Source organism: Coloeus monedula, assembly GCF_965178545.1.
Source record: "Coloeus monedula genome assembly, chromosome: 1".
NCBI classification, from domain to species: Eukaryota; Metazoa; Chordata; class Aves; order Passeriformes; family Corvidae; genus Coloeus; species Coloeus monedula.
The window spans coordinates 158,620,192-158,646,435 of record NC_138781.1 but is presented as its reverse complement, the minus strand read 5'-3'; the positions used below and the strand labels follow the sequence as shown (position 1 = coordinate 158,646,435).

At 51.7% G+C, this 26,244-nt stretch overlaps 1 protein-coding gene across 1 annotated transcript; it reads right to left on the bottom strand.

Annotated features, from left to right (window-relative positions):
* Nucleotides 1-2,323: 2,323 nt before the first annotated feature.
* On the bottom strand, nt 2,324-26,000 carry RHPN1 (rhophilin Rho GTPase binding protein 1; the record flags this gene model as incomplete). The annotated part of the gene is made up of 15 exons (XM_082277145.1): nt 2,324-2,521; nt 2,611-2,769; nt 3,684-3,830; nt 4,550-4,626; nt 4,867-5,061; nt 6,890-7,009; nt 9,061-9,217; nt 9,348-9,535; nt 9,991-10,157; nt 10,525-10,649; nt 11,500-11,577; nt 11,751-11,826; nt 14,002-14,130; nt 18,158-18,276; nt 25,911-26,000. 15 exons carry the CDS (start codon nt 25,998-26,000, stop codon nt 2,324-2,326), a joined length of 2,025 nt encoding a protein of 674 aa, XP_082133271.1.
* Nucleotides 26,001-26,244: the final 244 nt, after the last annotated feature.

Here is a 26,244-nt window from a genome sequence, read left to right as displayed (position 1 = left end):
CCAGGTCCCAAGGGAAAATAGGGGGGTGCCATGCCAAGGATTTGCTGTTTTCCAGCCTGAATTCCCACTTAGCTCTTCCAAAAAGAAAAAGGGATCCGAAATCCTTTATGGAAACCCCAAAAAAGCAGTTCAAAATCTGCTGTGTGAAGCAAAAATGACATTTTGGACCAATTCCCTTTTTTCCCCAGGAGAAAAGCCCTCACGGGATCCAACCTGAGCCCCACCCTTCACTTCCCATGTGACTTCCATGAATTCATGTGACAAAGCCACCATCTCCCATTGCACCACACTGAAAATGGAGACCACAGCTCACCAAATTTAATTTGGATGTTTGGGACCTTGGTTTGCCTGGAGCAGCCCAAAGGATCCCTCCCAACTTCAACAGCTCCGGATTTGTGTAAAAAATGCCCCAAAATTGACTGTTTTGGAGGATCAGCCAAGGTTTGTTTCCCCTCATGAGTGGTGTACCCGTAATTCCCAACAAAAGTGCTACAAACTGGATTTGAATCAGTGCTTTTTAATCCGTAAAAGGTGAGAATCCATGTACAAATTAAAAAAAAACCCACCAAACCAAACCCAACATAAAACCCTGGAATCAGGAAAATGATCCCAATCCCACAAAACCCAACCCCTTCGCCAACGCCGGGGTTGGGTGATGCGGGTGGAGCGCGACGGCTTCTCCTAAATAAATCCCTCTCCAGCTTGGAGACGTCTGTGGTGGCATCCCACGTTTTTAGGACGGTGGGAAGATGCTGCTGGGATGTTTTAAGGGCGAGGTGGCCTTTTCTGCGACCCCACCCCCTCCTTTCCTTCCCGCTCCCACGCCGAGCAGCCGGGAAGATGACGTGGGAAGTCTGGCTGCTCCAGATGGCCCCTTGCTGGGAGGCGGATCCGGAATCCGCTGTGGTGATGCCTCAGGCTATGGAGAGGCCTCTTGGACAACAACAGAGCTAAAACCCCCTCCCGGAGCTCATAAAATCCCAGGATGGTTTGGCTTGGATGGGATCTTAAAGCCCATCCTGTTCCACCCCCTGCCATGGGACAACTTCCACTCTCCCAGGTTGCTCCAACCTCGTCCAACCTGGCTTTGTTTCTGGAAGTTTTCCTTAAATAAAATCAGGATGAAGAGCTTGGCAAGTGGACAAGGAGCCACCGAGAAGAAGTCCCAACCCCAAGGGGTGCTGTCATGACGAGATTCCGCTGCTCCTTTAAACCGCCCCTAAAAATTCCTTAAAAAGTACAAAAATACAATCCCATCTCTCCCGAGGGAATTTTATACCTCCCAAGATCATCCGAGCACTGAAGGCTGGACAACTCCTGAGCTTTCAGAAAAACAACAATGCACCAGGCAGAAACAGGATGGAGGAAATTTTGCCAATCTGTTTTGTGGATCCGAAGTCTCCCAGCGTTTCCAGGACAATTACCAAGATGCCTGGATCCATCAGGCCAGCCCAGGAACGCTGACAGCAGCGTTAGAGAATTAGCAACGTGTGCAAGATCCAAGAGTAGCACAAATTTAGGAGTTTAATAATCTGGAGGAGATATCTTCCTGGAATTTTAATCTCCTCCCAGGAAAAATAAACCCCCCCAAGGCTCTTAGCTATTAATCTCCTCACGGAATATTTAGGGCAATCCACCTCTCCTGATTAAAAAAGCCAGACAACAACTGCACGTTAAGTCCTTCCCTTTTCTTCCAAAGAATCTGGCTGGGCAGCTGGGCTGGATTTGCTGAGCCAAGCTGGGGGTTTATTCCCCCCAAAAAACCACCCCAAAAGCACTAAAAATTGTCAAACCATCCTAATTTGAATCCATTTTGTTGGGAGAGCCCCAGCTGGGAGATGCTGCTGGGGTTGGACCCCGTGATGGGATTGCCACAAGTCATCGATGCCCACGCTGTCCCCTCTCCCAAAAAAAGGGTTTTGGGAGGATTCAGCTCCTTCAGCAGCTCTTGGAGAGCAGTTCCACCTTGCACCTTGCAGAGAAAGCCCAGGAGATGCTACAGAAGGTGACACTTTTGCTTTAATGGCTGGGGCTGGCTTTGGCCAAGCAGAAGACACAAACCAGGCCCTGCTTTAGCACAGCTCCCCCCAACCCCCCTTAAGAGCAAAAAAATAATCCCAAAATTAACAATAAACCCGAATTTCTCCCAGATTGAGGGGATCGTTGGATGCAGGAGCTGGGAAGTGGAGGTGCCTCGCTCACCTCTCGGCGCGGATCCGACCAGCGGCGCATTCCCGGGTCTGGGAGTCCTCACAGCCCAGCCAGGCTTGCGAAGCTTCCTGGGCAGCCAGTCCTGGAGCTCAGGGGACAGCACGGCGTGTGGTCAGTACATGGCCTCGTTGTCCCCCACGGCGGTGAAGGGGACACCGCTGTAGGTGCTCTTCTTGCTCCGCTTGCTCTTCTTGCTCCACACCAGGAGCGTGCTGGCGCTCTTGCTGTTCATCAGGCTCTTCCTGCTGTTCTCCTTGTCGCTCTTCAGCATCCCTGATCCCGAGGACATCACTGCTGCCTTCCTGTCCACCTGCTTGGGAAAGGTGGAGAGGGGCGTGAAGCCAGGGCAGCACCCAGAGCTCCAAGGAATTCAGTGGTTTCCCGTGGGATGTGACTTACGGCTTTGGGACATTCCGAGCCCTGCAGGGTGATGACTCCGATGTCCACCCCTTCCTTCCCGGTGCTCTTCAGCAGCTGGACAACCTCGGCGTGCTTGGACCACTTGCAGTCCTTGCCATTCACGGAGATGATGTAGTCGCCCTCCTTCAGGCCAGCTTCCTGCAGGGAATGAGCGGAAACATGCATGGATCGTCACAGAATCATGGAATGGTTTGGAAGGGACCTTCAAGATCATCCACTTCCACCAGGGACACCTTCCACTATCCCAGGTTGCTCCAAGCCCCATCCAACCTGGACTTGGACACTTCCAGGGATCCAGGGGCAGCCACAGCTTCTCTGGGAATTCCATTCCAGGGCCTCACCACCCTCACAAGGAGGAATTCCTTCCCAATATCCCATCCATCCCTGCCCTCTGGCAGTGGGAAGCCATTCCCTGTGTCCTGTCCCTCCATCCCTTGTCCCCAGCCCCTCTCCAGCTCTCCTGGAGCTCCTTTAGGCACTGGAGGGGGCTCCAAGCTCTCCCTGGATCCTTCCCTTCTCCAGACTGAGGAGAAGATGCAACTCTGCTCCAGGTATGGACCATAAGTGGTCCATATCCCAATCTTTGGGAACTTCTGAGTCTTCCAAAGACAGATGTGATCCTGCTGCTAAGAAGAGTGTTGTTCCAGAGATGCTGGGATTTGGATGGATGGGTTGGTGCTGAGGGAGCAGGGAGCCCTTTTGGGAATCCCACCAGGATTCTCCAGCATCTTCTGCTGGAAAACAAAGCTGCCCCTGCTTTTTGGACCTGCCATCTTGTTCCAGCCACTGTCACATCCCAAAATGAGGGACAAGGGAGCTGGGTGGGCTTCCAGCAGTTAATAACTGAGCAAAATTCCATTTTTTTTTCCTTAGCTATCTCCTAAAAACTAATCTTAATCATTTCATGACGCCCACCTGCAAACCCCAGGCTGAGCTCCAGCAGGGATGAGTCTCCTCCTTGAGCAGTTTGAAGACCTGAAAACACCTGAAATCCCTCCAGGCAGCTCCCTTCCAGCATTCCCATGGGAACAGCAAGAAATGGGGATACTCACAGCGGCGCAGCCCCCTGGGATGACCCCGGCAATGAGGACGGGGGAGTCTCCTCGCAGGGTGAATCCAAAGCCGTTCTCTCCTCTCATCAGGTGGACTCTCCGGGCTGGGTACCACTTGTTCTTGGCTGAGAACACGGAGAGGGGGCCCTGGGATGAGGGAGAAACATGGAAAGCACCTTTTCAACTCCCTGGAATTGTGCAGCCTTGTAAAAAAAACAATTCCAGGGATGGGGAGGGGGCAGAGAAAGGAATCCTGTCTTTTGCAGGGAAAATGTCCAAGAAGGGATGATGGGGGTTGATGCGGTCTGGATCTGGGGGATGCCAGACCTGCTTGGTCCAGGAGCAGGGTGGTGGGACAGGTCACCACTTCAGGGTCACTTTTCCCCCCAATTCTCTCCTATTTTCCTGACTTTTCCCTGCTTTTCCATTCCCACAGGAATGCCCTGGGGTTGAGATGCACAAGCTCTCCCTGGGGAACTCAGAAGGTGATCCCACCACAGATCCTACCACTCTCCTGAACCCCATTCCTGCTTCCCAGGGCCTCAAAAACCTAAAGAGGGCAGGGATAAAGCTCTAGGGGGATTTTCCTGGCACCTCCTGCCACCAGATTCCCAAGGGTCCCTTGGGAAAAGCCCACCCAAAATTCCTGTGCCTGCTCCCCTGTCACCAGAGGAGCTTTGTGACCCTTTAGGTGTCACAGAGACAGATCCCAGCCCTCCTCCTGCTGCTCCTCCTTGGAAAACCACAGGAGAGAGGGAGAAGAGGCTGCGGGAGGAAGGGATCCAGGCAAGCAGAGCATGGAAGGGAGGAGGGAGGAGGAGACGGCTGCTCCCTCGGGATATTCCCATTCCTGGAGCTGTACGTACCAGCCTGTGGAAGAGGTCGGTCACCTTCACCTGGGAGAAGTTGGGGGATTTGATTTCGGGTTTCTGGTGAGTTTTGGCTGATGGGAGGGAGAGAAAAGCACAGACAGAAGGTGACCTCAGGCAGCTGAGGCAGCTGCTGCCATCCCAAAGAGGGACAGTGTGACCCCGTAAGAGCCAGGACCTAAAATCCTGGCATAGTTTGGATTGGAACTCAAAGACCACCCAGTCCAACCCCACTCTACAGCAGAAATCCCTGTGAAGTCTTCCCACCCACAAACCCCCTCCCCACCCACAATCCCAAAAAACCCCCCACTCACGATGGATTTCCGGAGCTTCTCCCGTCTCAAAGAAATCCTCCTCGTGGTCAATCTCGGAGTATTTGCTCAGGGAGCGTTTGTGGGCAAAGGACAGGACCTCCTGCAGGATATCCATCTTCCTTAGGATCTTGCACAATCCATGGATCCTCATGGCCTCCTCGTGCTTCATGATGGCTTTTTTGAGGTGAGCTTTGCCTGTGAGGGAGCAGAGGGAGCTGAGCCCGACGGAGCAGCAGCTCCGGCGCCGTTCCCGCTCGGCTGCCCACGGATTTCAGGAGCGGTGCCACCACCCTGCTGTGACTCAGGGACAGCCCAGTCACGTTCCCAGCTCTAAATGGGGTCGGTCCCAGCCGATGGAGGGCTGGGAAGGGACCTTGAAGGGTGACCTACTTCGCTCCCCTGGCGCTGGAGCTGGCAGATGTTCCTGAAAAACCACCCCCGACGTCCCTCCTCACGCTTAACCTCAATCTCCTGAGCAAATTAACTTCTCTCCATCGCCTCGGATCCCTCGGGAATGGGAACACGGAGAACAACCCAGCCCCGTCCTCCTTGGGAAGGTGCAACACATCCCTGTTTTCTAGGCTAAGCCTTTTCCTTGTCCTGCAGGTCCTGCTCTCCATCCTCTGCTCTTTGCTCCTCTCCACTTGCCTTCAACGTGTTCCCACCCTCGGGAAATGGAAGCGGTCGGGAAAGAGGAGCTGAAATTCCAGTGACCCACGGATATCAATGCAAAGCATCTCCTCCGTGGGAAACTGCAACCAAGGCAGCCGTATCCAAGGCTGAACTCCCAGAAAAGCTCTCTCCGTGTGTCTCATGGAAACACGTGTGCCTGTGGCATTTCACGCTCAGGACACACGGTGGCAACAGAATCCAGGGAGAGGAGGTTTGCTCCAGACTCCCGGGACCCACAGCCAGAGGAACTTGCAACCGAGGGAATGCTTTGGGGTTGGATGGGAAACAGAGAGGAGACTCCCCCTCAGAATTTTTATCGAATTCATAAAATGTGATATCATGAGGAATAATGATAATAATAATAATAATAATAATAATAATAATAATAATTATCATCATGGAATGGTTTGGGTTGGAAAAGACCTTACAGGAAGGGACACCTTTCACTATCCCAGGTTGCTCCAAGCCCTGTCCGACCTGGTCTTGGACACTTCCAGGGATGGAGATCCACAACCTCTCCGGGCTTTTCCCTTCCTGTAAACTAAATCCAAGCTCAGCTTGGTGTCTGCATATCCATTTTTCACCAGGAATGTTGAACAGAGCCCATTCCCCCAGGAAAAACAGGCAGAGCTGGAAAAGCTGGTGCAAACCAGGTGACCGCAGCTGAGGGTGTGGGGTGGTGTCACCATAGAACACTTGGATTTTGGGGTTTATTTGGAGGTTTCCACCTCCCATTCCCAGCAGGGAAATCTTGCCAAGCATCCTGAAGGACTTTGCTGAGGCCAAACTCATTCCTGGTGGGATCTGCCTCCTTCCACATGTGTGCAAGGAGGGAAAAGATCTCCTGGGGGAGGCAACACCCCGAATTCCGAGTGCTGAGTTTGCTCTCGATGCAGCCCCGTTGAGGAGGGGCTGCCAAAACAAGACTTCAGCTGAATAAGCAGCGTCTGTTCTTTCCCTGGAGCTGAAATTCCGCATGGGAAGAAGTTCTTGTCTCCCAAGAATTCGCTGCAGCTGAAAAAGCCACCCCCTGAGCATCTGCTGTGTCTTGTTTTCCAGCCAAGTCAGCCCAAACCAAGGAGCTTCCAGGATCTCCGTGTCCCTACGGATTTCTCCGTAGCGTTGGGTGATGTTACCTGGCTTGGAACACCTGGAATTTTTCCTGTCAAACATGGATGGACAGGTTGGAACAAACACCATGAGTTGGTCCTCACACCCTCAAGGGGATTCTGATGCTTTCCTGCTTCCCAGGAGAAGAAATCTCCTGAGAAATTCCTCTTTGCACGGAGAGATCCCCCTAAAATCTCATCATTTGTAGGAATCATGATGGGATCCAGAAATTTGTGCTCACCTAGCTTCCTCCTCTCCTCGGGATCCTGCAGCAGGACACTGAGTGACGGCCCCTCTGGCATGGTGACATGGAATTGCAGGAAAGCCTTCTCCTGCTCCGGCAGCTCAGCATCCGAGGGAGCTGTGGGAAGCAAAGGGATGGAGCTGGGATTAGGGAGAGGTCAGGGCCATCCTGCCTCCCGTGGCAGTGGGGACAAGGGGAGCAGGAGCCACATCCACATTCAGGTGGCCCTGGCAGCACCTTCCTGTCATCCAACCACAGCCTGCAGGGAATCATGGATGGGCACAGGGATGATCCCAGTCACGGATGCACCAGGATCTGAAGCTGAGGCCCTCCATTCCTTCCTTTGCTCCAATCTGGAAGCAGGACCAGGAATAGAGAGCCCTGGGAATTCCCCACCTGGAGCTCACGGACATGGAGACACGAGGCAACGAAATCAGGGAATCATGGAATGGTTTGGGTTGGATGGGGCCTTCAAGACACTCTGGTTCCAACCCCTTTCCATGGGCAGGGACGCTTCCACTTGGCTTCAAGCCCCATCGATCCTGGCCTGGAACACTGCCAGGGATGGGGCAGTGGGAAGCCATTCCCTGTGTCCTGTCCCTCCATCCCTTGTCCCAAGTCCCTTTCCAGCTCTCCAGGAGCCCCTTTAAGCACTGGAAAGAGCTCTGAGGTCTCCCTGGAGCCTTTGCTCTAGCTCACAGTGCAATTCATGTCATTCCATGGTCATTTCACGAAAATGGGAACTGGGAGTCATTCCATGGAAAACCAGAGATGGATACCTCTCTCCCAGGCTCTCCAAACCCCACACTGGGCTCTTTAAACCCTTCTTCCCAGCCCAAATTGTTCCTAATCCTCTTTGGCTCACTCAAGGTTGCACAGGAGCTTCTTTCCCTGGATGCAGAGTGGGATAAGAAACAACCCAGAGGATTCCAGGGAGCTTTGTTGCTCCTAACAGGGGACCCCAAAGCCTGGTGAGCACAGGGATCCAGAGGGTTGGGAACTGGCAGCTACAGAGATGGCTCTCCCCGTGCCAGCTCCTGCCATGTCAGCATCCTTGAGGGATGAAACTGCAGCGTAAGGAATTTATTCCCAGCTGGTTATGGAAGCAAAAGATTTGTTATTCTGACAAGGGAGAGGTGGGAGCAGGAATGCGAGATCCCAACAGCAGGCAAAAAAATTCCCAAAGTAGGCATCTCCTGCAGATTTCTGCTTCCCTCAGTGCCTAAGGACACCAAAAAAATTAAGGGAAAGCTTTGCCCTGCCCCTTGGAGCCCCATGGAATTCCATCTCCATCATCATCCTCTCCTGTTTGGATCTTTAAGCTCTTCCAGCTCCACATTATCCCAGTCTCTCCCACCTCCTTGCTGAATCCAGCTTCTGCAACGCCCACACGGCACAAGGAAGATTTTGGGCAGGCTCCGGAGCGGGGGAGGGTGTGAGGACAGTCTGGCAGCCACTGGTGTCACTGTCACAGCACCAGTTTTGGCAGCCAGCCCTCAAAAAGCTCCTCAGCCACCCACCAGGTGACACCAAAGGTCACCAGGTTGCACCAAAGGCCACCAGGAGCATCTGCTGCCCACCCCCGGATCTTCTGCTCCATCCCAAAATTGCTCCCAGGGTGTCGGTGGTGGCACAGATGGACATCAAGGGTCACATCTTGAAGCCACACTCCAAGTGACTCCATGGAGCCATGTGTACCCTGCTGCCACCACCCCGAGATTGCCAGGACATCCATCCATGAGGCTGGGAACCAAATCCAAGGCACTTTCGGATTGATTTTTGATTTTTGAAGCCCTCAGGTGGCCCAACACAAGTGTACCCGAAGGATGTTGGGCTGAGGACACTGGCAGGAGGTCAGCAGGCAGGTGACCCCTATTTCCCCACCCAGCCCCAAAGGGGACAGCAGGTGACATCCCTCTAGCAGCTTTTCCCTCCCCTTCTTCGGATTTTTCCCCGTGGAAACCAGAAATATGGGAAAATCTGCCTTGGGGATGAATCACTGTGTCCATAACCAAGACCCACAGCTCAGAGCATTCCAAAAACTTCGGGTGTTGTATCCATTGACCTCCCATCACCTCTTTCTTTGGGAATCCCACCCGAAAAACCAGGAAACACAGGAATCAGCACTTGGATGAGCAAGAAGCTCCCTCCACTTGCCGGACACTCACCAGGGCAGTCGCAGAGAGCGATGGCAGCGAAATAATGGGAGAGGGCTTTGAAATGCTCCGACTTGACATGGACCATGGTGGTCCAGGAGAAGGGAACGTAATCCTTAACGTGGGGCTGGCTCATGGTCTGGTGCACCACGGAATAAACATCTTCCACCTGAAGAGTTGGGAGAAGGGGATGGGATGTGGGATGTCCACCAGGAGATGGTGACAGCAGGTTGTGCTCTCCTGGAAGGTTGTGCCGACCACAAAATCCCACCAAATCCTTTCCTTCCCAAAATCCTCACCCTTGCTGCCTCCTGAGCCAGCTGTAGGCGGGACAGGAAGTCGTTCTGGGCACGCAGCAAGGTCATCTTCTCAAAGACACACTCCTGGACCTGGGCCACCATCAGCCTCACCAGCATGGTCAGGGAGGCAGCGCTCATGTCAAGGCTGGGAGCATTGGAGAAGTTTTCCTTCAAGTAGTTAAAGGCACCTGGAGGAGGGAAAAGCTCCTGGAAGTTACCAGGCTTGTGAGGAAGAGGGTCAGACTTTGGGATCAGGCAGGTTTCCCTCCAGGAACATCAAACATCTCACCATCAGTGGTGGGTACGAAGATCTTGGGTCCAACCCTTGCCATCTAAACCATCCCTGTGCCCAATTTCTTCTCCAAAGCCCTGGGTGATCCCAGTCCAGGCTCCCTTTTTTCCATGAGAAGATGGATCAGCGTCTCTCCTCCCCTCAGCTGGGACATCCCATTGGGTGGCTGTTGGATTATCCCAACTCCTCTTCCCAACCCACACAACCAACGTGGAGCCACCTCAGCGCTCCATTTGTGTTCCCTTGGAGGCGCCTCTTCCCACGACTGCTCCCACCCCTTCCTGCACCTCTGTGGATTATTCCCACCTTTGGGAAAAGCTTCCTGGGAAGAGAAGAGGGGAATCTACGTACCAGCTGCCTTCTGGAAGGCATCGATGGCCTGATTGAGGCCGGGCAGGGAGGCGCGGTCCTGCCGCGCTCCGATCTGGGTGTGCAGCGCTCCGAGGTTGAAGAGGACACTTCCCTTCTCGAAGGCCAGAGCCCTCTGGTGGGATGGGACCCCCGTCAGGGAGTCGTACCTGGAGAAGGGAAGAGCCAACAGCTGCCCATCCCCTGGTCACGGTCCCCAAAGTGCCCTTGTTCATGGAAAGGGGGTCGGAACTGGGTGATCTCTAAAGTCCTTTCCAACCTAAACCACCCCATGATCCCCATGGATGCACGAGGAGCCTGAAGGGTTTTCAGTGCTCCCGGTGGGCTTGCAGGCACCGTTCCCATCGTGGTACATCCCATGGGATTTGTATTTCCCCCTCCCTCCCCAAATTAACCCACCCAAGGCAATAGCAAACCCAGATCCCGGTGTCCACCAGCACTGGCAGCGATTCCATCGTGGAAATTTGGATCCTGACTCCCTCCCCACCCAGGTGCGATGGGGAAAGCTGCACTCACCAGTGGAAGAAGATGCCCAAGGTTTTGGTGGGAGGGAAGAACCGGCTGTCAAGGAAGTAGAGCTGGTTGTAATATTCCATCAGGAGCTCCAATCCGGCCTCGTTGCGGCTCGGGGTGCGCATGGCCTGTGGGAATGGGAGAGGAGACACGGCTGGGAAAAGAGAAGGAAGCTCCATGGCACAGGTTGAGAGCCCTCAAAGAGTGATGGAGAGCTGGGGGTGTTCACCTGGAGAAGAGATGGCTCCAGGGAGACCTCAGAGCCCCTTCCAGCGCCTAAAGGGGCTCCAGGAGAGCTGGAGAGGGACTTGGGACAAGGGATGGAGGGACAGGACACAGGGAATGGCTTCCCACTGCCAGAGGGCAGGGATGGATGGGATATTGGGAAGGAATTCTTCCCTGGGAGGGTGGTGAGGCCCTGGAATGGAATTCCCAGAGAAGCTGTGGCTGCCCCATCCCTGGAAGTGTCCAAGGCCAGGTTGGATGGGGCTTGGAGCAGCCTGGGATAGTGGAAGGTGTCCCTGCCCATGGAAGGGGATGGAATTGGATGATCTTTAAGAGCCTTTCCAACCCAAACCATTCCATGATTTTAAGGTTCATCCATGGGGAAAGTTTGGGTGCTGGGACACCCAGATCTGGAAGCAGCAGGCTGGGAACGAAACCATTCTGATTTTTGTTAAGAGAAACTCATGGAAATTCTGATTAGAGAAATCCTCGGGAATAAACAGGATTTTCCCCCTCCTTTCCCAGATTGCTTTAAATTTCCTCTTCTCCAAGGCCTATCTGGAGAGAGAGTCTGTAACATTTTGGAACCTATAAACAAAAGCCAAGGTGCTCTAGCATGGGAATGCTGCAGGCTGAAATACATGGATAAATGTGGAATTTGGAGAAAGGATGAGGGGACTCCTGGAGGAAGATGAGGCATCTCCAAGGAGTGATCCTGGACAAGCCAAACTTTGGAAGCCAAGGGACACCAACCTGTCGCAGCTCCATGAATTCCTTGATTTCCTTTTCAAACAGGACACCCTCCTCTCCATAGTGTTCACTGATGAAATCCTGGATGGGGAAACACGAGAAATTTAGGATTTTAAGGATGACTTCGGGCAATTCTGCATAAGGAATTCACCGCTTCTGCCCACAGGGAAACCTCCACTAAGGAATCATCTCCTCCCTTTCCTACTCTCCAGCATCTCCAGACCCTCATCTCCCACTTTGACCCCAATGCTCACCTTGAGTGGTACCAGCAAATCCAGCTCCTTGGTCTCCTTGAGTCCCAGAGGGATCATGGGAACGCTGATGGATTCACTGGAAGAAGATAAGAATCTATTTGGAGGTTGGATTTAAAATCTTGGATGGATCCTGCGGGTTGGAGATTAAAAGGAAGCAGCTTTTGCCCTGGGCTTGTGCTGCTCCTATTAAGAGACTCCCCATGGAAAAAATGCTCTTCCCAAAAAAGATTTGGGAATGGCAGCACAAGAGGAGAGATGCAAAAAAACCCTGAAATCATCCTATTTTTCCAGCACCCAGAGGAATCCTGGATGTTGGGTGGGCAAGGCAGGATCAAGCCCTCACCAACACAACAGCCCCCTCTCATTATCCCCCAAAATCACCGATAACTCGTTAATTAATCATTAATTGGGGAGGAAAAGAGACAAAGGAAGTTATGAAAACCAGGAGAGCAGGGCAGGGAATTTGCACCCATGTTTTCCTTGGGAAAAACTGCTCCAGGAGTTATAATTAGTGCAGAAAGCCATTACTGCTCATTCCCTAATGAGAATTCCACTGGAATCCAATGCCTGGAATAAACAAAGGGGTTTTTGTTTGGCCTGGGCAGGGTTTGGGGCTGTTGTTGTTGCTGCTCCTGATATCTTTTTAAGCCAGGGCAAGCAAGTGGCAGATTGGGAAAACTGAGCATCCCTGACAAGGAATGTGCTGGGAAAAGCACGTGGATGGGCACAGAAACATGGAATCATGGAAGGGTTTGGGCTGGAAGGGGCTTTAGAGATCATCTCGTTCCACCCCCCCTGCCATGGGCAGGGACACCTTCCCCTATCCCAGGTTGCTCCAAGCCCTGTCCAACCTGGACTTGGACACTTCCAGGGATGGGGCAGCTGCAGCTTCTCTGGGAATTCCATTCCAGGGCCTCACCACCTTCCCAGGGAAGAATTCCTTCCCAATATCCCATCTAACCTTACCCTATTCCAGTTTAAAGCCATTCCCTGTGTCCTGTCCCTCCATCCCTTGTCCCAAGTCCCTCTCCAGCTCTTCTGGAGCCCCTTTAGGCACTGGAAGGGGCTCCAGAAGCTCTCCCTGGATCCTTCCCTTCTCCAGGCTGGACATTCCCAGCTCTCCCAGCCTGGCTCCAGAGCAGAGGGGCTCCAGCCCTTGGAGCATCTCTGTGGCCTCCTCTGGATCTGCTCCAGCAGCTCCACGTCCTCCTGATGTTGGACCCCAGAGCTGGAGGCAGAATTCCAGGTGAGGCCTCACCTGAGTGGGGCAGAGGGGCAGAATCCCCATTTTCCCTCTGGCCATGCTGTGGGATGAGCCCAGGATATGGGGGATTTCTGGGATGTGAGGGCACATGGATGAGGCATTTCCAGCTTTTTATCCCCCAACACTCCCAAATCCTTCTCCTTGGGGCTGCTCTCCATCCTTTCATCCCCCAGCCTGGATTTGTGCTTGGAATTGCCCTGACCCAGGTGCAGAATGTTGCACTTGGCTTTGTTGAACCCAGTGAGGTTTATGCGGAGCTTATCCAGGTCCCTCTGGATGCCATCCCATCCCATCCCATCCCATCCCATCCCATCCCATCCCATCCCATCCCTCAGCCATGTCACCCACACAACACCTCATGCTGCCATCCAACACCACCCACCTCAGGAGCAGAAAAGGAGGAAAAAGTCCCAGAGTCATTTAGGCTGGAAAAGACTTCCAAGATCACCGAGTCCAACCTGTGACTGATCCCACCCAGCCCAGAGCAGTGAGTGCCACATCCAGGCATTCCTTGGACCCTTCCAGGGATGGTGATTCCCATCACCAAAATATCCCATTGGGAAGAGCTCCGGTGGGATTCTCAGGAAATGGGGACAATGCAAGGGAAGATGGTTCTTTCTTCCCTATTCCTCCTGCTTTGGGATATCAGAGTCCAAAGGATGTTCCATCCATCCCGAAACATCCCAGTATCCCCTAGGAAAAGCTGATTTTTCTCTCCTTGCAGCTCTAGAAGGAAAACACTGACAGTCCCAGGATGAAAACTTGCCAGGAATTCTGGCCCCTGCCCAAATCCTCCCCAGCCACCACCTCGTGGTCCCTGACGATGGAAAGGTTCGGGTTGGAAGGGAACCTCTGAAGGTCACCCCAACCCTCGGCCATGGGACAGAGCAGGGCGGACGAGGCGAGAGGAGCCTTGCGCCCAGGAAAGTTCCATAATAGCAGGAGAAATGGAATCCCAAGGGAACAGGCTGCTCTTCCCAGACCCACCTGTCGTTCTGATACACGTCCACGCTGCTGTTGAGCTCTTCCAGCTCTTCCTTCAGGAGCTGAAGGTTGGAGTTGACGTAGCTCAGCTCCAGAGCCACTGTTTCCTTCACCTTATGGTTGCTGGTGGCCCTGCAAGAAACCAATGGATCAAAATTCCCTCTTTTCATCCACAAATTTATTTTTCCACTCCAGATTGAGTTATCCAGAGGTGCAATCCGGGTGCATCCAGCCCAACCTTCCCACAGGATTGTGCCTCCAGGTGATGATGGAAAGGTTTGGGAGGGAAAAGACCCCGGAGGGTCATCCCATTCCAACCACTGCCATGGGACACCTTCCACTATCCCAGGGTGCTCCAAGCTCCATCCAACCTGGACTTGGACACTTTCAAGGATGGGGCAGCCACAGATTCTCTAGGAATTCTATTCCAGGGTCTCACCACCCTCCCAGGGAAAAATTTCTTCCCAATATCCCATCTAACCCTGTCCTCTGGCATTCCCTGTGTCCTGTCCCTCCATCCCTTGTCCCAAGTCCCTCTCCAGCTCTCCTGGAGCCTCTTTATGCACTGGAAGGGGCTCTAAGCCCTTCCTGGAATCTCCTCTTCTCCAGGCCGAACATTCCCATCTCTCCCAGCCTTTCAGGATTAGGAAAGTCAGAACATCCAGGTAGAGGCTGAGCCCAGGCAAAAATTCATCCCAGTGCTGCATCCAGGAATTTCTGCTCCAGAGCCACCTTCCCCTTGCCCATTCCCGCTCCCACCTCCAGCAGTGGCTGTGACCACTCCAGGTGCTCCCCCATCCCAAAAAAACGGTGAGATTTGAGGAGGAAGAACTCATTTTGGGGTGCAAAGAATCCTTGTGGAAGAGAAGGGATTTGCTGAGCTCTCTTCCCTCCCTTCCCTGCTCCCAGCAGGAGCTGTAAACACCAGGGATTGATTCCAGCTGTTCCCAGCAGGACAAGCTCCCAGGCTGATTATTCCCTGCTTATCTGCTCCGAAGGAAAGCAGGGAGAGATAACTTGGAGCTGAAAGGGGCTCTGGCTGCTGAACCACGCTGGGATCCAGGGAAAACAACACACGGAAACTGCTTCCCTCCAGCTCTTCCCGAGTATTGCCTTTCATGTGGATTTTTTATGGATTGAATCCTTCTGGGCCTGCCCTGCCCTGGCTCAGGGCAGGAGAAGGAGCTCCAAGGTTTTCTGGTGGTTCAGAGTCTCCTCCTGCCTCCCCTTCACCAGGATTTTCCAAGAAGAAGGAATTTTTTTATTCTAAACAAAGCCAAGCCACAGCACGTCCAAAGATCCCTGTGGCTGCTTCCACTGAAAAATCCCTCAGCATTCCTGCAATTTGCCAGGCAGCACCACCCCATCTTTCCACATAAACCAGTATTTAATCCCTATAAACCAGGTTTTAATTCCTATTTATTTCCCCCATACATCCCAACACCTCCAGGCCACTCTTGGTCCAATTTTCATCCCATATGGATTAAGGAGAGTTTTCCCTTCCTTGCTCCCAGCTGCCAACAATTTCTTTGGCTCTCAGCAGCCACCTGATTATTTTTCAGCTGTTTTAGCACAGTTTCCAGGAGGATCTGCTCCATGATTTTGCCAGGAATCTGTCACCAAGTAAAGATTTCCTTGGGGCACTTTGCAAGTGCCACACGCAGCAAATGATCCTGGAATGGTTTGGGTTGGAAAGGACCTTCAAAATCATGGAATTCCACCCCACTACCATGGGCAGGGACACCTTCCACTATCCCAGGTTGCTCCAGCCTGGACTTGGACATTTCCAGGGATGGGGCAGCCACAGATTCTCTGGGAATTCTATTCCAGGGCCTCACCACCTTCCCAGGGAGGAATTCCTTCCCAACATCCCATCTATCCCTGCCCTCTGGCACTGGGAAGCCATTCCCTGTGTCCTGTCCCTCCATCCCTTGTCCAAAGTCCCTCTCCAGCTCTCCTGGAGCCCCTTTAGGCACTGGAAGGGGCTCTGAGGTCTCCCTGGAGCCTTCTTTTCTCCAGGCTGGACATTCCCAGCTCTCCCAGCCCAGCTCCAGAGCAGAGGGGCTCCAGCCCTTGGAGCATCTCCACGGCCTCCTCTGGATCTGCTCCAGCAGCTCCATGTCCTTCTGCTGTTGGACTCCAGAGCTGAATGCAGAATTCCAGATGGGATCTCACCTGAGGGGCAGAATTCCCCCTTTTCCTTCTGCCCACGCTGTGGGATGAGCCCAGGACACAGGGAATTTCTGGGATTTATTTTGTGATTTATTTTCTTTCTTTCCAAAAACCTGGACATTTTTCTCTCTCCCATTCCTCCACTCAATCCCATGATTTGAGCAAGGAACGAAAAGGTTTCCTCTGGCTCTTCCCATTTAATTACCCAGCAAACAAATAATGGATTTTTCCACCACATGGCTATTTTTTTTTTTTCCAATACCCCACTCCTGCCAACTTTTCCAGGAAAAGACACAGAAAGGCTGAACAGGATCATTTTTTCCAAGCATTGGTGTAGTTTGTTTTTAAGTTTAGAGGCAAAAATCCCAGGAAATTCAGCTCCAAAATGCTCCAGGCTAGACAATCCACAGCTTTTCCCCACCAGCACCAGGCTAGAGATCCAAAGGAATTTTATCCACGCAACACAAATCTTTAATTTTAAAAGCAATAAACTACAGACTTGCAACATAATCCCCATTCCTCCTCAGCCTTTAATGTCAGGCTTAATTATTCCTTCCCACCCCCCTCCCCCCCCAGATTTCCCAAAGTTTCATAAGCTCGGAGCACCGGAATGCCGAGAAATCAACTTCGTTACTCAGCTGGATTTGTGGGAGGGAAGGAAAGCGGCACCCAGAGTGCTGAGCCAGCAACAAAGGAGCCCCCTCCGTGCCTTTCCCTGATAATTAAGATGTGTTCTGCATCCCGTTTTTCCCTACTCCCCCTTCCCCCAGCTCAAATTCCAACCAAAACCAGGCTGATTTCTGCTGAGCCAGCACATTTCCCTCTGGTTTGGTGTTTGTTTTTTTTTTTTATTGTAACACAGAGGAGAGGCAGAAGTTGGGATTCCGTGGCTTTTTTCCCCATCATTAAATGAGGCACAGCAGTGGATGCTCCACAGGATGGAGCAGTGGGATGTCCTCATCTGCCATTTTTTTAGGGATCAGCCTTTATTCCCCTTCTTCCAGGTGCAACAGGAACACTCCGTTGGTGTTAAATCATTCCAGATCAGGAGTGGAAAGTTAATTTTATCTTCTTTTATTTGGGATAGAAACAATCAGAAAACTGGCAAAATATTCCCAAAAAGTTGTTTTTTAAGGCAGGTTTACGGAATTTTTTCTATTAAAGACCTGCCCAGCCTGGAATGTGCTCCAAAATATTAAGGAAAAATGAAATAAACACAAGTTACACTAAAAAATGTCACCCTTGGGATAAAATCCATGTGGATGTGGCACCTGGGGCAAGCGGTAGCCTTGGCAGTGCTGGGGGAATGGTTGGACTCAATCCTAAAGGGATTTTCTGATTCTAAAGCTGGATTTCATGGAATGGTTTGGGTTGGATCGTCAGGAACCTCCAGTTCCATCCCCTGCCATGGGCAGGGACCTTTCCCTATCCCAGGCGGCTCCAAGCCCTGTCCAACCCCGGACTTGGACACTTCCAGGGATGGGGCAGCCATAGATTCTCTGGGAATTCCATTCCAGGGCCTCACCACCTTCCCAGGGAAGAATTCCTTCCCAATATCCCATCCATCCCTGCCCTCTGGCAGTGGGAAGCCATTCCCTGTGTCCTGTCCCTCCATCCCTTGTCCAAAGTCCCTCTCCAGCTCTCCTGGAGCCCCTTTAGGCCCTGGAAGGGGCTCTGAGTTCTCCCTGGATCCTTCTCTTCTCCAGGCTGGACATTCCCAGCTCTCCCAGCCTGGCTCCAGAGCAGAGGGGCTCCAGCCCTTGGAATACATGGACTCGCTCCAACAGTTCCATATCCATTGGATCCACTTCCTGGGTTTTCACACCGGAGCTCTGCATTCCAAGCCCAACCTCATTCCCATTATCCCATCTGCTCCCATCCTGCTTTTTAACAATCTTCCACCAGCTGAATCTTGGATATCAAGACTCTGTTCCTGTCTCCAACCAAATTCCAGAGCTGGGGGATGCTCAGGGGGACCAGGACTCACCGGAAAAGGTTTTCTGCTCCCGCTCTCATCCGCATTTCCTTGTTGATCTGTTGGTTGATCCGGGCCCGGCGGTGCTGGAGTTTGCTGCGCTGGGTCTGGGCAAAGGGGTCACAGCCCTGCTGAGAGACAAGGGCAGGATCTCATCCCAAATCCACATTTTGGGATTCAAAAAAATATCCATCCATTCCATAAATTGCGCACTTTCTGAGCCCAGAGTCATGGAATGGTTTAGGTTGGGAGTTTAAAGATCATGAAATTCCAACCCCTGCCGTGGGCTTGCTTGCTCCTTGCTTGCTCCAACCTGGACTTGGACACTTCCAGGGATGGAGCAGCCGTAGATTCTCCAAGAATTCTATTCCAGGGCCTCCCCACCCTCCCAGGGAAGAATTCCTTCCCAATATTCCATCTATCCCTGCCCTCTGGCAGTGGGAAGCCATTCCCTGTGTCCTGTCCCTCCATCCCTTGTCCCAAGCCCCTCTCCAGCTCTCCTGGAGCCCCTTTAGGCCCTGGAAGGGGCTCTGAGGTCTCCCTGGAGCCTTCCCTTCTCCAGGCTGGACATTCCCAGCTCTCCCAGCCTGGCTCCAGAGCAGAGGGGCTCCAGCACTTGAAACATCTCCATGGACTCCTCTGGACCTGCTCCAGCAGCTCCACGTCCTTCTGCTGTTGGACACTAGAGCTGGATGCAGAATCCCAGGTGGGATCTCATCTGAGCAGGGTAGAGGGGCAGAATTCCCCCTTTTCCTGCTGCCCATGCAATGGGATGAGCCCAGGACACCGGGAATTTCTGGGATGTGAGCACCCACAGCCAGGTCACGTTGAGTTTCTCATCCCCCAGACCTTCCACTGCCCTTGGAGTAACCATTTTATTCCCCAATCCCCAAGGGCAGCCGTGAACAGGAATTCCACATCCCCTTTCCAGGCTCTGGACATGAGCCAAGGTCCAGGGGGGGCTGGAGATGAGCTCAGTATGACCCCAAAGCTCGGGAACAGATGTGATCCCAAGGCTGTCTCCGGGATATGCAGCACAGGGAGTCAGGAGTTCACGGGGATGCAGGAATGAGAGGCACAAAGCACTAAATTGATTCCATCCTTCCCTCGGCTCCAGCTTGGAATTTCTGCCGACAGGGAAAACACGTGGAATTCCCGACTCCAGGAAACAGCAGCCAGCAGATTTCCCTCTGGCTTACAGGGTTATTATGGGATGCCCCCAGGGAATGGGGCTGTCACAAGGAGCGTCCTGAAATCCAAGGCCATAAAAGCTCTGCCGAAATGGGGATGATTCCCATCATGCAAAGGAAGATTTAGAAGGATGGAATGAGCCTCTGGAAGATCCCTGGATAAAAAAATCCCTGGTTGGGAAGGCACAGGGTTGGGAAGTTTAGGAGCATGAAAAGTTCTGAGCCTGCAAAGCATGGGAAGGTCCCAAAATCATGGAGTGGTTTGGGTTGGAAAAAACCTTAAGGATCATCTCATTCCAACCCCTGCCCTGGCCCAGGTTTCCCAGAGAAGTTGTGGATGCCCCTGGGAGTATTCCAGGCCAGGCTGGATGGGGCTTGGAGCAACCTGGGATAGTGGGAGGTGTCCCTGCCCATGAGATGAGATGACTTTTAATGCCCTTTCCAACACAAACCATTCCATAATTCCATGGAATGCTTGATCGCCACTCTGGTGGGAGCTGGCAAGGAGGAAATGGAAAATTTTGCACTTCCATGGACTTCAGCTTCCTTAAAATTAATTCCTCGTATTTGAAGTCCAGCAAGCGCCGCTTCCTTTGGAAAAGGGTCTGGGATTAACATTGGGATTTTCATTTAAGGGAAAGATTGGAGCTCCTAACTGGCACCTTGGAGACTGAGGAATCAGAGGGACTCCAGCTGGTCCATAAATCTGTGGGATTAATGCTTTACAGTAATCCATGAATTTGATGAAAGGAACAAGCTGGAAGCACGAGATCCCAATTATTCTGGAAAAGCAGTTCAGTGGGGTTTGAGGAAAACACCCTGAAAGCTGCACAAATGTTGGGTGTGAAACACCCAGGAGCAAATATAGGGAAGTTTGATCCAGAATTGTCACTTCTGGATTTGTCCTGGGGAAAATCCACCCAATTCTGTTGTCTCCCTAGGGGGGGAAAAAAACAAAATCTAGGAATCAGACGAAAAAAGGAAAGGATGAGGAAACCAAGCCAAGATGTAAAGAGAAGGTGCTCATTAAAATTTTAAGGCTTAATTTCAAATTTCAAGATGAGATCTCTGAGAACTTGACAGATCCAGAGACAAGAATGACAAAGGAATATGCAAATATACCCAAATATATGCAAATGAGACAGTTCCAGGCTCCCTCTCTTTGCCCCCAGAGGCACAGAAATCCATGCAAAGCTCAACAGGTGGGAAGTTTCTCTTCTCCGACTCCAGCTCTTCCTGCAAATTCCAGCACCCTGGAGTCCTTTCCACCTCTGGCAAAGATTTGCTTGGAAGCAGCCAGAGAATTTTAAGGGTTTTTTTGTGGGGAAAAGGAGCAAAACCCACCTGGAGACACAGGGAAGAGGCCTGGGAAGTGCAGGTTGGGATGATGGAAAAGGCACAAGTGGAAGGATTATCCAAACCCAAAATGAAGATCCTTGTCTGGAGGGAAAGCACCGGGAATGAAGGAAGGAAAGAAGTGGGATGAGAAGACACTGGGATGGCTCCACAAGATATTCCAAGAGGGTTAAAACCTCTTCCCTGCAGGAGCCATGATGGGATTTAGCAAATTGATTTGACTTCTCCTGCTGGGGAGCACTAAAGCTCTTTGTGGACCTGTGAGGGGCTTTTTCCCTGGCTTCTCCATCAGATTTAATGGGATAAGTTCTCAGTCCCTTATCCAGGCTCCTAAGCCAGCAGCAAAAAGGTGCTGGAAAACCAGGAGCACCTGATATAAACCCAAAGCCTTGGGAGGTTAAGTCAGGAATTCAAGATCAAGGATTTCCTGTGATCTCCACACATTATGTTTTCCTCAACATTTATGAGGCTGGAAAAGTGCAGGAATATGGGATTGCTGCTGATCTTCCCTCAAGGTGCTCTGCCTTGATCCCCAGAAATCATCCCTGGCTTGCATGGATCAGTACAAACCTCATTCCATGTGGAACAACCAAGCCCCATCTGCAGGAGCTCCTGGAGCATCACAGAAACGTTGCAATTCCACAAATCTTGGAGCGAGAAGAAAATTGGGCTCCAGGAAAGTAAAAAATGCCATCTTTAAATCCAAATACAGATAAGGGAAATAAGGAGTCAAGGGAAGAGCATTTCACCTTCCAACTGTTCAAAGGATCCCAAAGCTTTTCCTGAGTTCCAACCAAAACCTAAAATCCACAGAATGAGTTTCCAGGGATTTAAACATGACTTGCATAAGAGGGGAAAAAGAAAAAATCCCACCAAAATCCCACAGCTAGGTTCCAAAAGGGATTTTCCTCACTTAATTCCTCTTTGCTCAAGCTCTCGAGGTCACCCCGTAAGAGATCAGAAGAAAGAGGGGCTCTTTCATCCAGGCTTTGGGGGGTAGCTGGGGACACCTGGAAAACGGAATTTGGGGGTTTAAGAAGTGGCTCTGGAGAAAATCCTACTTTTCCTTCCTGGTTTAAAGGTTTTAAAGGAAAAACAAGCACAGAACTCTTCCTTAAATTGCGTAGGAGCCAGGGAACTGCAGCTTTTGTTTGTACACAGGGAATGACAGATCAGAAATCCATGAAAATCAGTGAGGTGTGGCCAGCCCTGACGTTTATCACCTGTGACAAAGCAGGATTAGGGTCAGGAATTGGACTCTGTGATCCCAATGAGTCCATTCCAACCCATATCATATGATTTTATTGGAAAAAGGCCACTTAGGCGGAGAAAAATTGAGGAAATCCCTCTGCGTTCCACCCTCATGGGGATGTGACAACAGCACTGAAAATCCTCATCCAGGGTCTCCACATGAGGGAAAAAAGATTCCATAAGACCTTTCCCAAAAGGGAACAAGACCAACAGTTCCCCTCCGAGGGACATCAAGGATTCTTCAACCTTATCTTTGCAGGGAACAATGGGAACGACTCAAGGGCGTTTTTCCCTCCCAGCTCCAAAGGGCCCATCCCGAGTGGCAATTACAAGTCCATAGGGAATGTTTGCTCAGGGTGGACTCTGAACTTCCCACCCCCAGGAGATGAAGCCTTGGGTGACTCCTGGGTGACAGCCACACCCTGAGAGTCCCTGGTGTCCTTGTTGATGAAAACAAGGCCTCGGGGCCAAAACAAGGCTGCAGTTTTCCAGCACTGGGGAGAAACTGAATCACCTGGAGGAAGAGGTGGAAGCCAGCAAGTCCAAAGGGTAATTCCATGACAAAGGGATTGATTTCTGCTCCTTTGTAGCTGGAAGCACCAGAGGAAAAGCGAAACTGAAGGGTATTAAGGGATCAAATGTGGGAAGGAGAAATTGGGATCCTTGGAAGTGCTGCTAGTTTCAAGGAAGAGAGAAATGGAGATGCAGATCCAGGTCCTGAAGAACTGGCACAGATCAGGAATGTGCTGGTAAAATCCAAGCGTGGATCTTCCCACAGAAATGAGGAAAGGGTTGGTAACTGGGAGTTATAGTCCCAGCAAGGAATTGCAGGAAAAGCTCCTGGAGATACTGGAAAAATCCAGCTGGATCCCAGAAGCTGCCCAAGCCCAGACCAAGCTGGGCCATGTCCAAGACCAGTTTTGGCCACAAAGGAGTCACCACCAGGACTCCTCCCAATTAGGGAAGCCAGGGAATGCCCAGAGAGAAACTGAGGAAGTTTAATTTGCACGGAGACTCGAGACATCCATAATGTGGGAAGAGGAGTCATCAGCTGGTGCTGAGCTCAGCTCCACAGCCAGCCCGACCTCCAGGGAGACACCTTCCCATTCCCAAGGACAGGGAATGAAGGAAAGAAGGACTCCAGCCAGCCTGGATCACTGCCACGGGTGTGGGCAAACACACAGAGACCCTCTGTGCCAGGAAAAGGGATATTGAAGGGATGACAGGATCATGGAATGGTTTGGGTTGGAAGAGACCAAAATCATGGAATTCCACCCACTGCCATGGGCAGGGAAACCTTCCACTATCCCAGCTTGCTCCAAGCCCTGTCTGACCTGGCCTTGGACATTTCCAGGGATGGGGCAGCCACAGCTTCTTTGGGAATTCTATTCCAGGGCCTCACCACCCTCTCAGGGAAGAATTCCTTCCCAATATTCCATCCATCCCTGCCCTCTGGCAGTGGGAAGCCATTCCCTGTGTCCTGTCCCTCCATCCCTTGTCCCAAGTCCCTCTCCAGCTCTCCTGGAGCCCCTTTAGGCCCTGGAAGGGGCTCTGAGGTCTCCCTGGATCCTTTCCTTCTCCAGGCTGGACATTCCCAGCTCTCCCAGCCTGGCTCCAGAGCAGAGGGGCTCCATCTCTTGGAGCATCTCTGTGGCCTCCTCTGGACTTGCTCCAGCAGCTCCACGTCCTCCTGATGCTGGACCACAATCCCTGATCCCAACCCTATCCATTGGGCCCGTGATCTGTGGCTCCAACCTCAAACCCATAAATTTCTCCCACTAAACACCCACAACATCTCCCACCCCAAAACCAAAAAAAAAAATCAGGGATTTATTTCCATCCCCTCCCAGCAGCACCAGCATTTCCCAACACAGTTTTCCCTCCAAACAGAAAGTTTCCAAGTGCACAGATGATCCAGCAGTTGGAAAACCTGGACTAGGATAACCCTGAGCACCTGTTTTAATTCCAGAACCACACTGGTCTTTAAATCATTTTCACAGAGCCAGAGCTGTCAGCTGGAATTTTTATTCCTCTTTGGAACCCACAAGTTTTTGAGTCAGGAGAAGTGGCCAAGTGACCCTGCTTTAGCCACATTATCCCATGGGATAGAGAGCAAAACAAAAGCCAGGGAACCACTCTGCACACAAAAACAGGCTTGGAAATTCTCCTTTTTTCCCCCCAGAATTATCCAGAATTTCCTTCCTTTTCCAGCCAGAGGCATTTAAGAAATAAATATGAGCTCTTCCGAGACAAGCAGGAGGTGACAACAAGTGGGCTTTTACTCCCTAAAAATCTATTTAATCAGAAATTCCCTATCATGGAATTAATCTCATGGAGCACCCTGGCTCCGAGCTGGGTTTCTGTGGGAGACAGGAGCAGCTAAAACCTCTAAAACCTTTTATTGAGAATATGGTTACATCACAGAGCCTTTGAACAAATGAGGGGAGGATTAAGGTTTTAAATTTCCCAAGTGGCCTCACTGGTGGCTCGTGCAGTCAGCAAGAGGAAGGAAAAATAAACCTGGGGGTGGGAATAAAAATCTGGGGGGTTGGGGGTTTTAAACAGCACAAACTGTGGCTAAAAATTGAATTTTTAGGGTGAAAATGCTCTAGGGAGGTGAGGGAGGCATGGAGACAGGGCAAGGTGCCAGCAGGAAGCAGGTGGATTAAATCTTCACTCCTAGGACAGAAAACTTGGCCAAAAAAAAAAAAAAAGCATTAAAAAGCACTTTTTCAGCAGCATTCAGAATCCCCTTCAAGGGGGAAAACAGGGATCCACACTCCTGATGTTGCCAGGGTGATAAAACAAGCAGGAAAAGTTTATATTGATAATTTCTCTCTAAATAATACTACTGCTAATAAAAAAAATAAACAAATAGAGCTGATCAGATGTTCTGCTGCTTTGATTAAAAAATAATCATGTTATGACAGAGCTGATCCCCTGCCCGGCTCCCCCTCCAAAGCTTGGCAATATTTTCCATGTTATTCTTTGTGCTCCGGATCCAAACAGAATAAATTGGGGGAAAAAAAAGTCCCAAATCCCTCCCTTTAATCTTCCCTCACGAGCAGCACCTGCTCTTTAGACAAGGCCCCCGAGTTAAACCCCGACCTGGCTTAAGGTTGCAACCTCTTGAGCTGCAGCCCAGGCTCAAGTGACTCCAGATCAGACAGATCCAGGGGAAAAAAAAAACCAAATCCCTTCCAGAGCGTGGCTGAGTTTGGCTTCCTTGGTTATTTGGGAATCTTTTTAGGGGTGTTTTAGGTGTTGGGACTTTTTGCTCTGCTGGAAGTGAGGGATTTGCAAGAGGAGCTCAGATTATGGGGTGAACTCGCTGCTGGTTTATCCCACTGGATCTCAGGGGGCAAAAACTAATGGGAAAAACACTTAAATAGACCCAAAAATGAATGTTTTTCCATGTTTTCTTGCTCCCTAAAACGTCTTTGACCCCAAGACATCAGGGACTGGTGGCAGCCTGAGGACAATTCCCGCTGATTCCATCCCAATTGTTCCTAAATAAACAACGATGCCGGCAGAGCAATCAGCCCCATCTCTCCCGCACATCCCGACTTTCCTCGGGAGCAGCTCCCGAGGGAAAAACTCAGGAAGCACCACCCTGCCCAGCACCTGTGGGAGCGAGAGGAGGAACAGGGAGCACCTGGATCATCTTCCTGCAGGCAAGAAGGAGGAAAGAAAGCCAAAATACCGGGGAATTTGGTGAAAAGCAATCACTGGGAAGCTTGGGGATGGAGCCAGCGGAAAAGATGGGACCGAGGAACAGAGTTTTAAGGATGAGGAGCTGGGAGAGAGGTTTTAGGGCCGTTTATGGGGCAGCCACAACATTTCCACCCCCAGTCCCTGCTGGGCCCTGTCACCCCCAGCGGGGTTGGATGTCCCGGTACCCTCATCCATGGGGACAGCCATCCCTATGGATAGGACAGGGATACGGGGCCAGCCCATCCCATCCTCACCTTCCGTGTGCTGCCGCTCTTCGGGTTATGCAGGAGGACAAGGCCACTGTCCCTGTCCCCATCCGGGCTCTCCTCCTCGGGGGGCATCATCTCCAGGGATGCGACATCCACAGGCAGGGAATGGGGGGCTGGAGCTGGGGGGCTCCTGCTTGAGCTCACAGCGTTTGGCTCAGGGGGGTTTAAGGGCTCGGTGACCCCTCCTTTAGACCCCAGGCCTGTCCTAAGTGGGGGCTTAAACCCTCCCTAACCCCTGCTCTGTTCTGCTGCAAAGCCCCCTGCGCTTAACATCTGGCCAGATGTGAGCCCACAGCGTTCCCCCCCCCCCCGGCAGAGA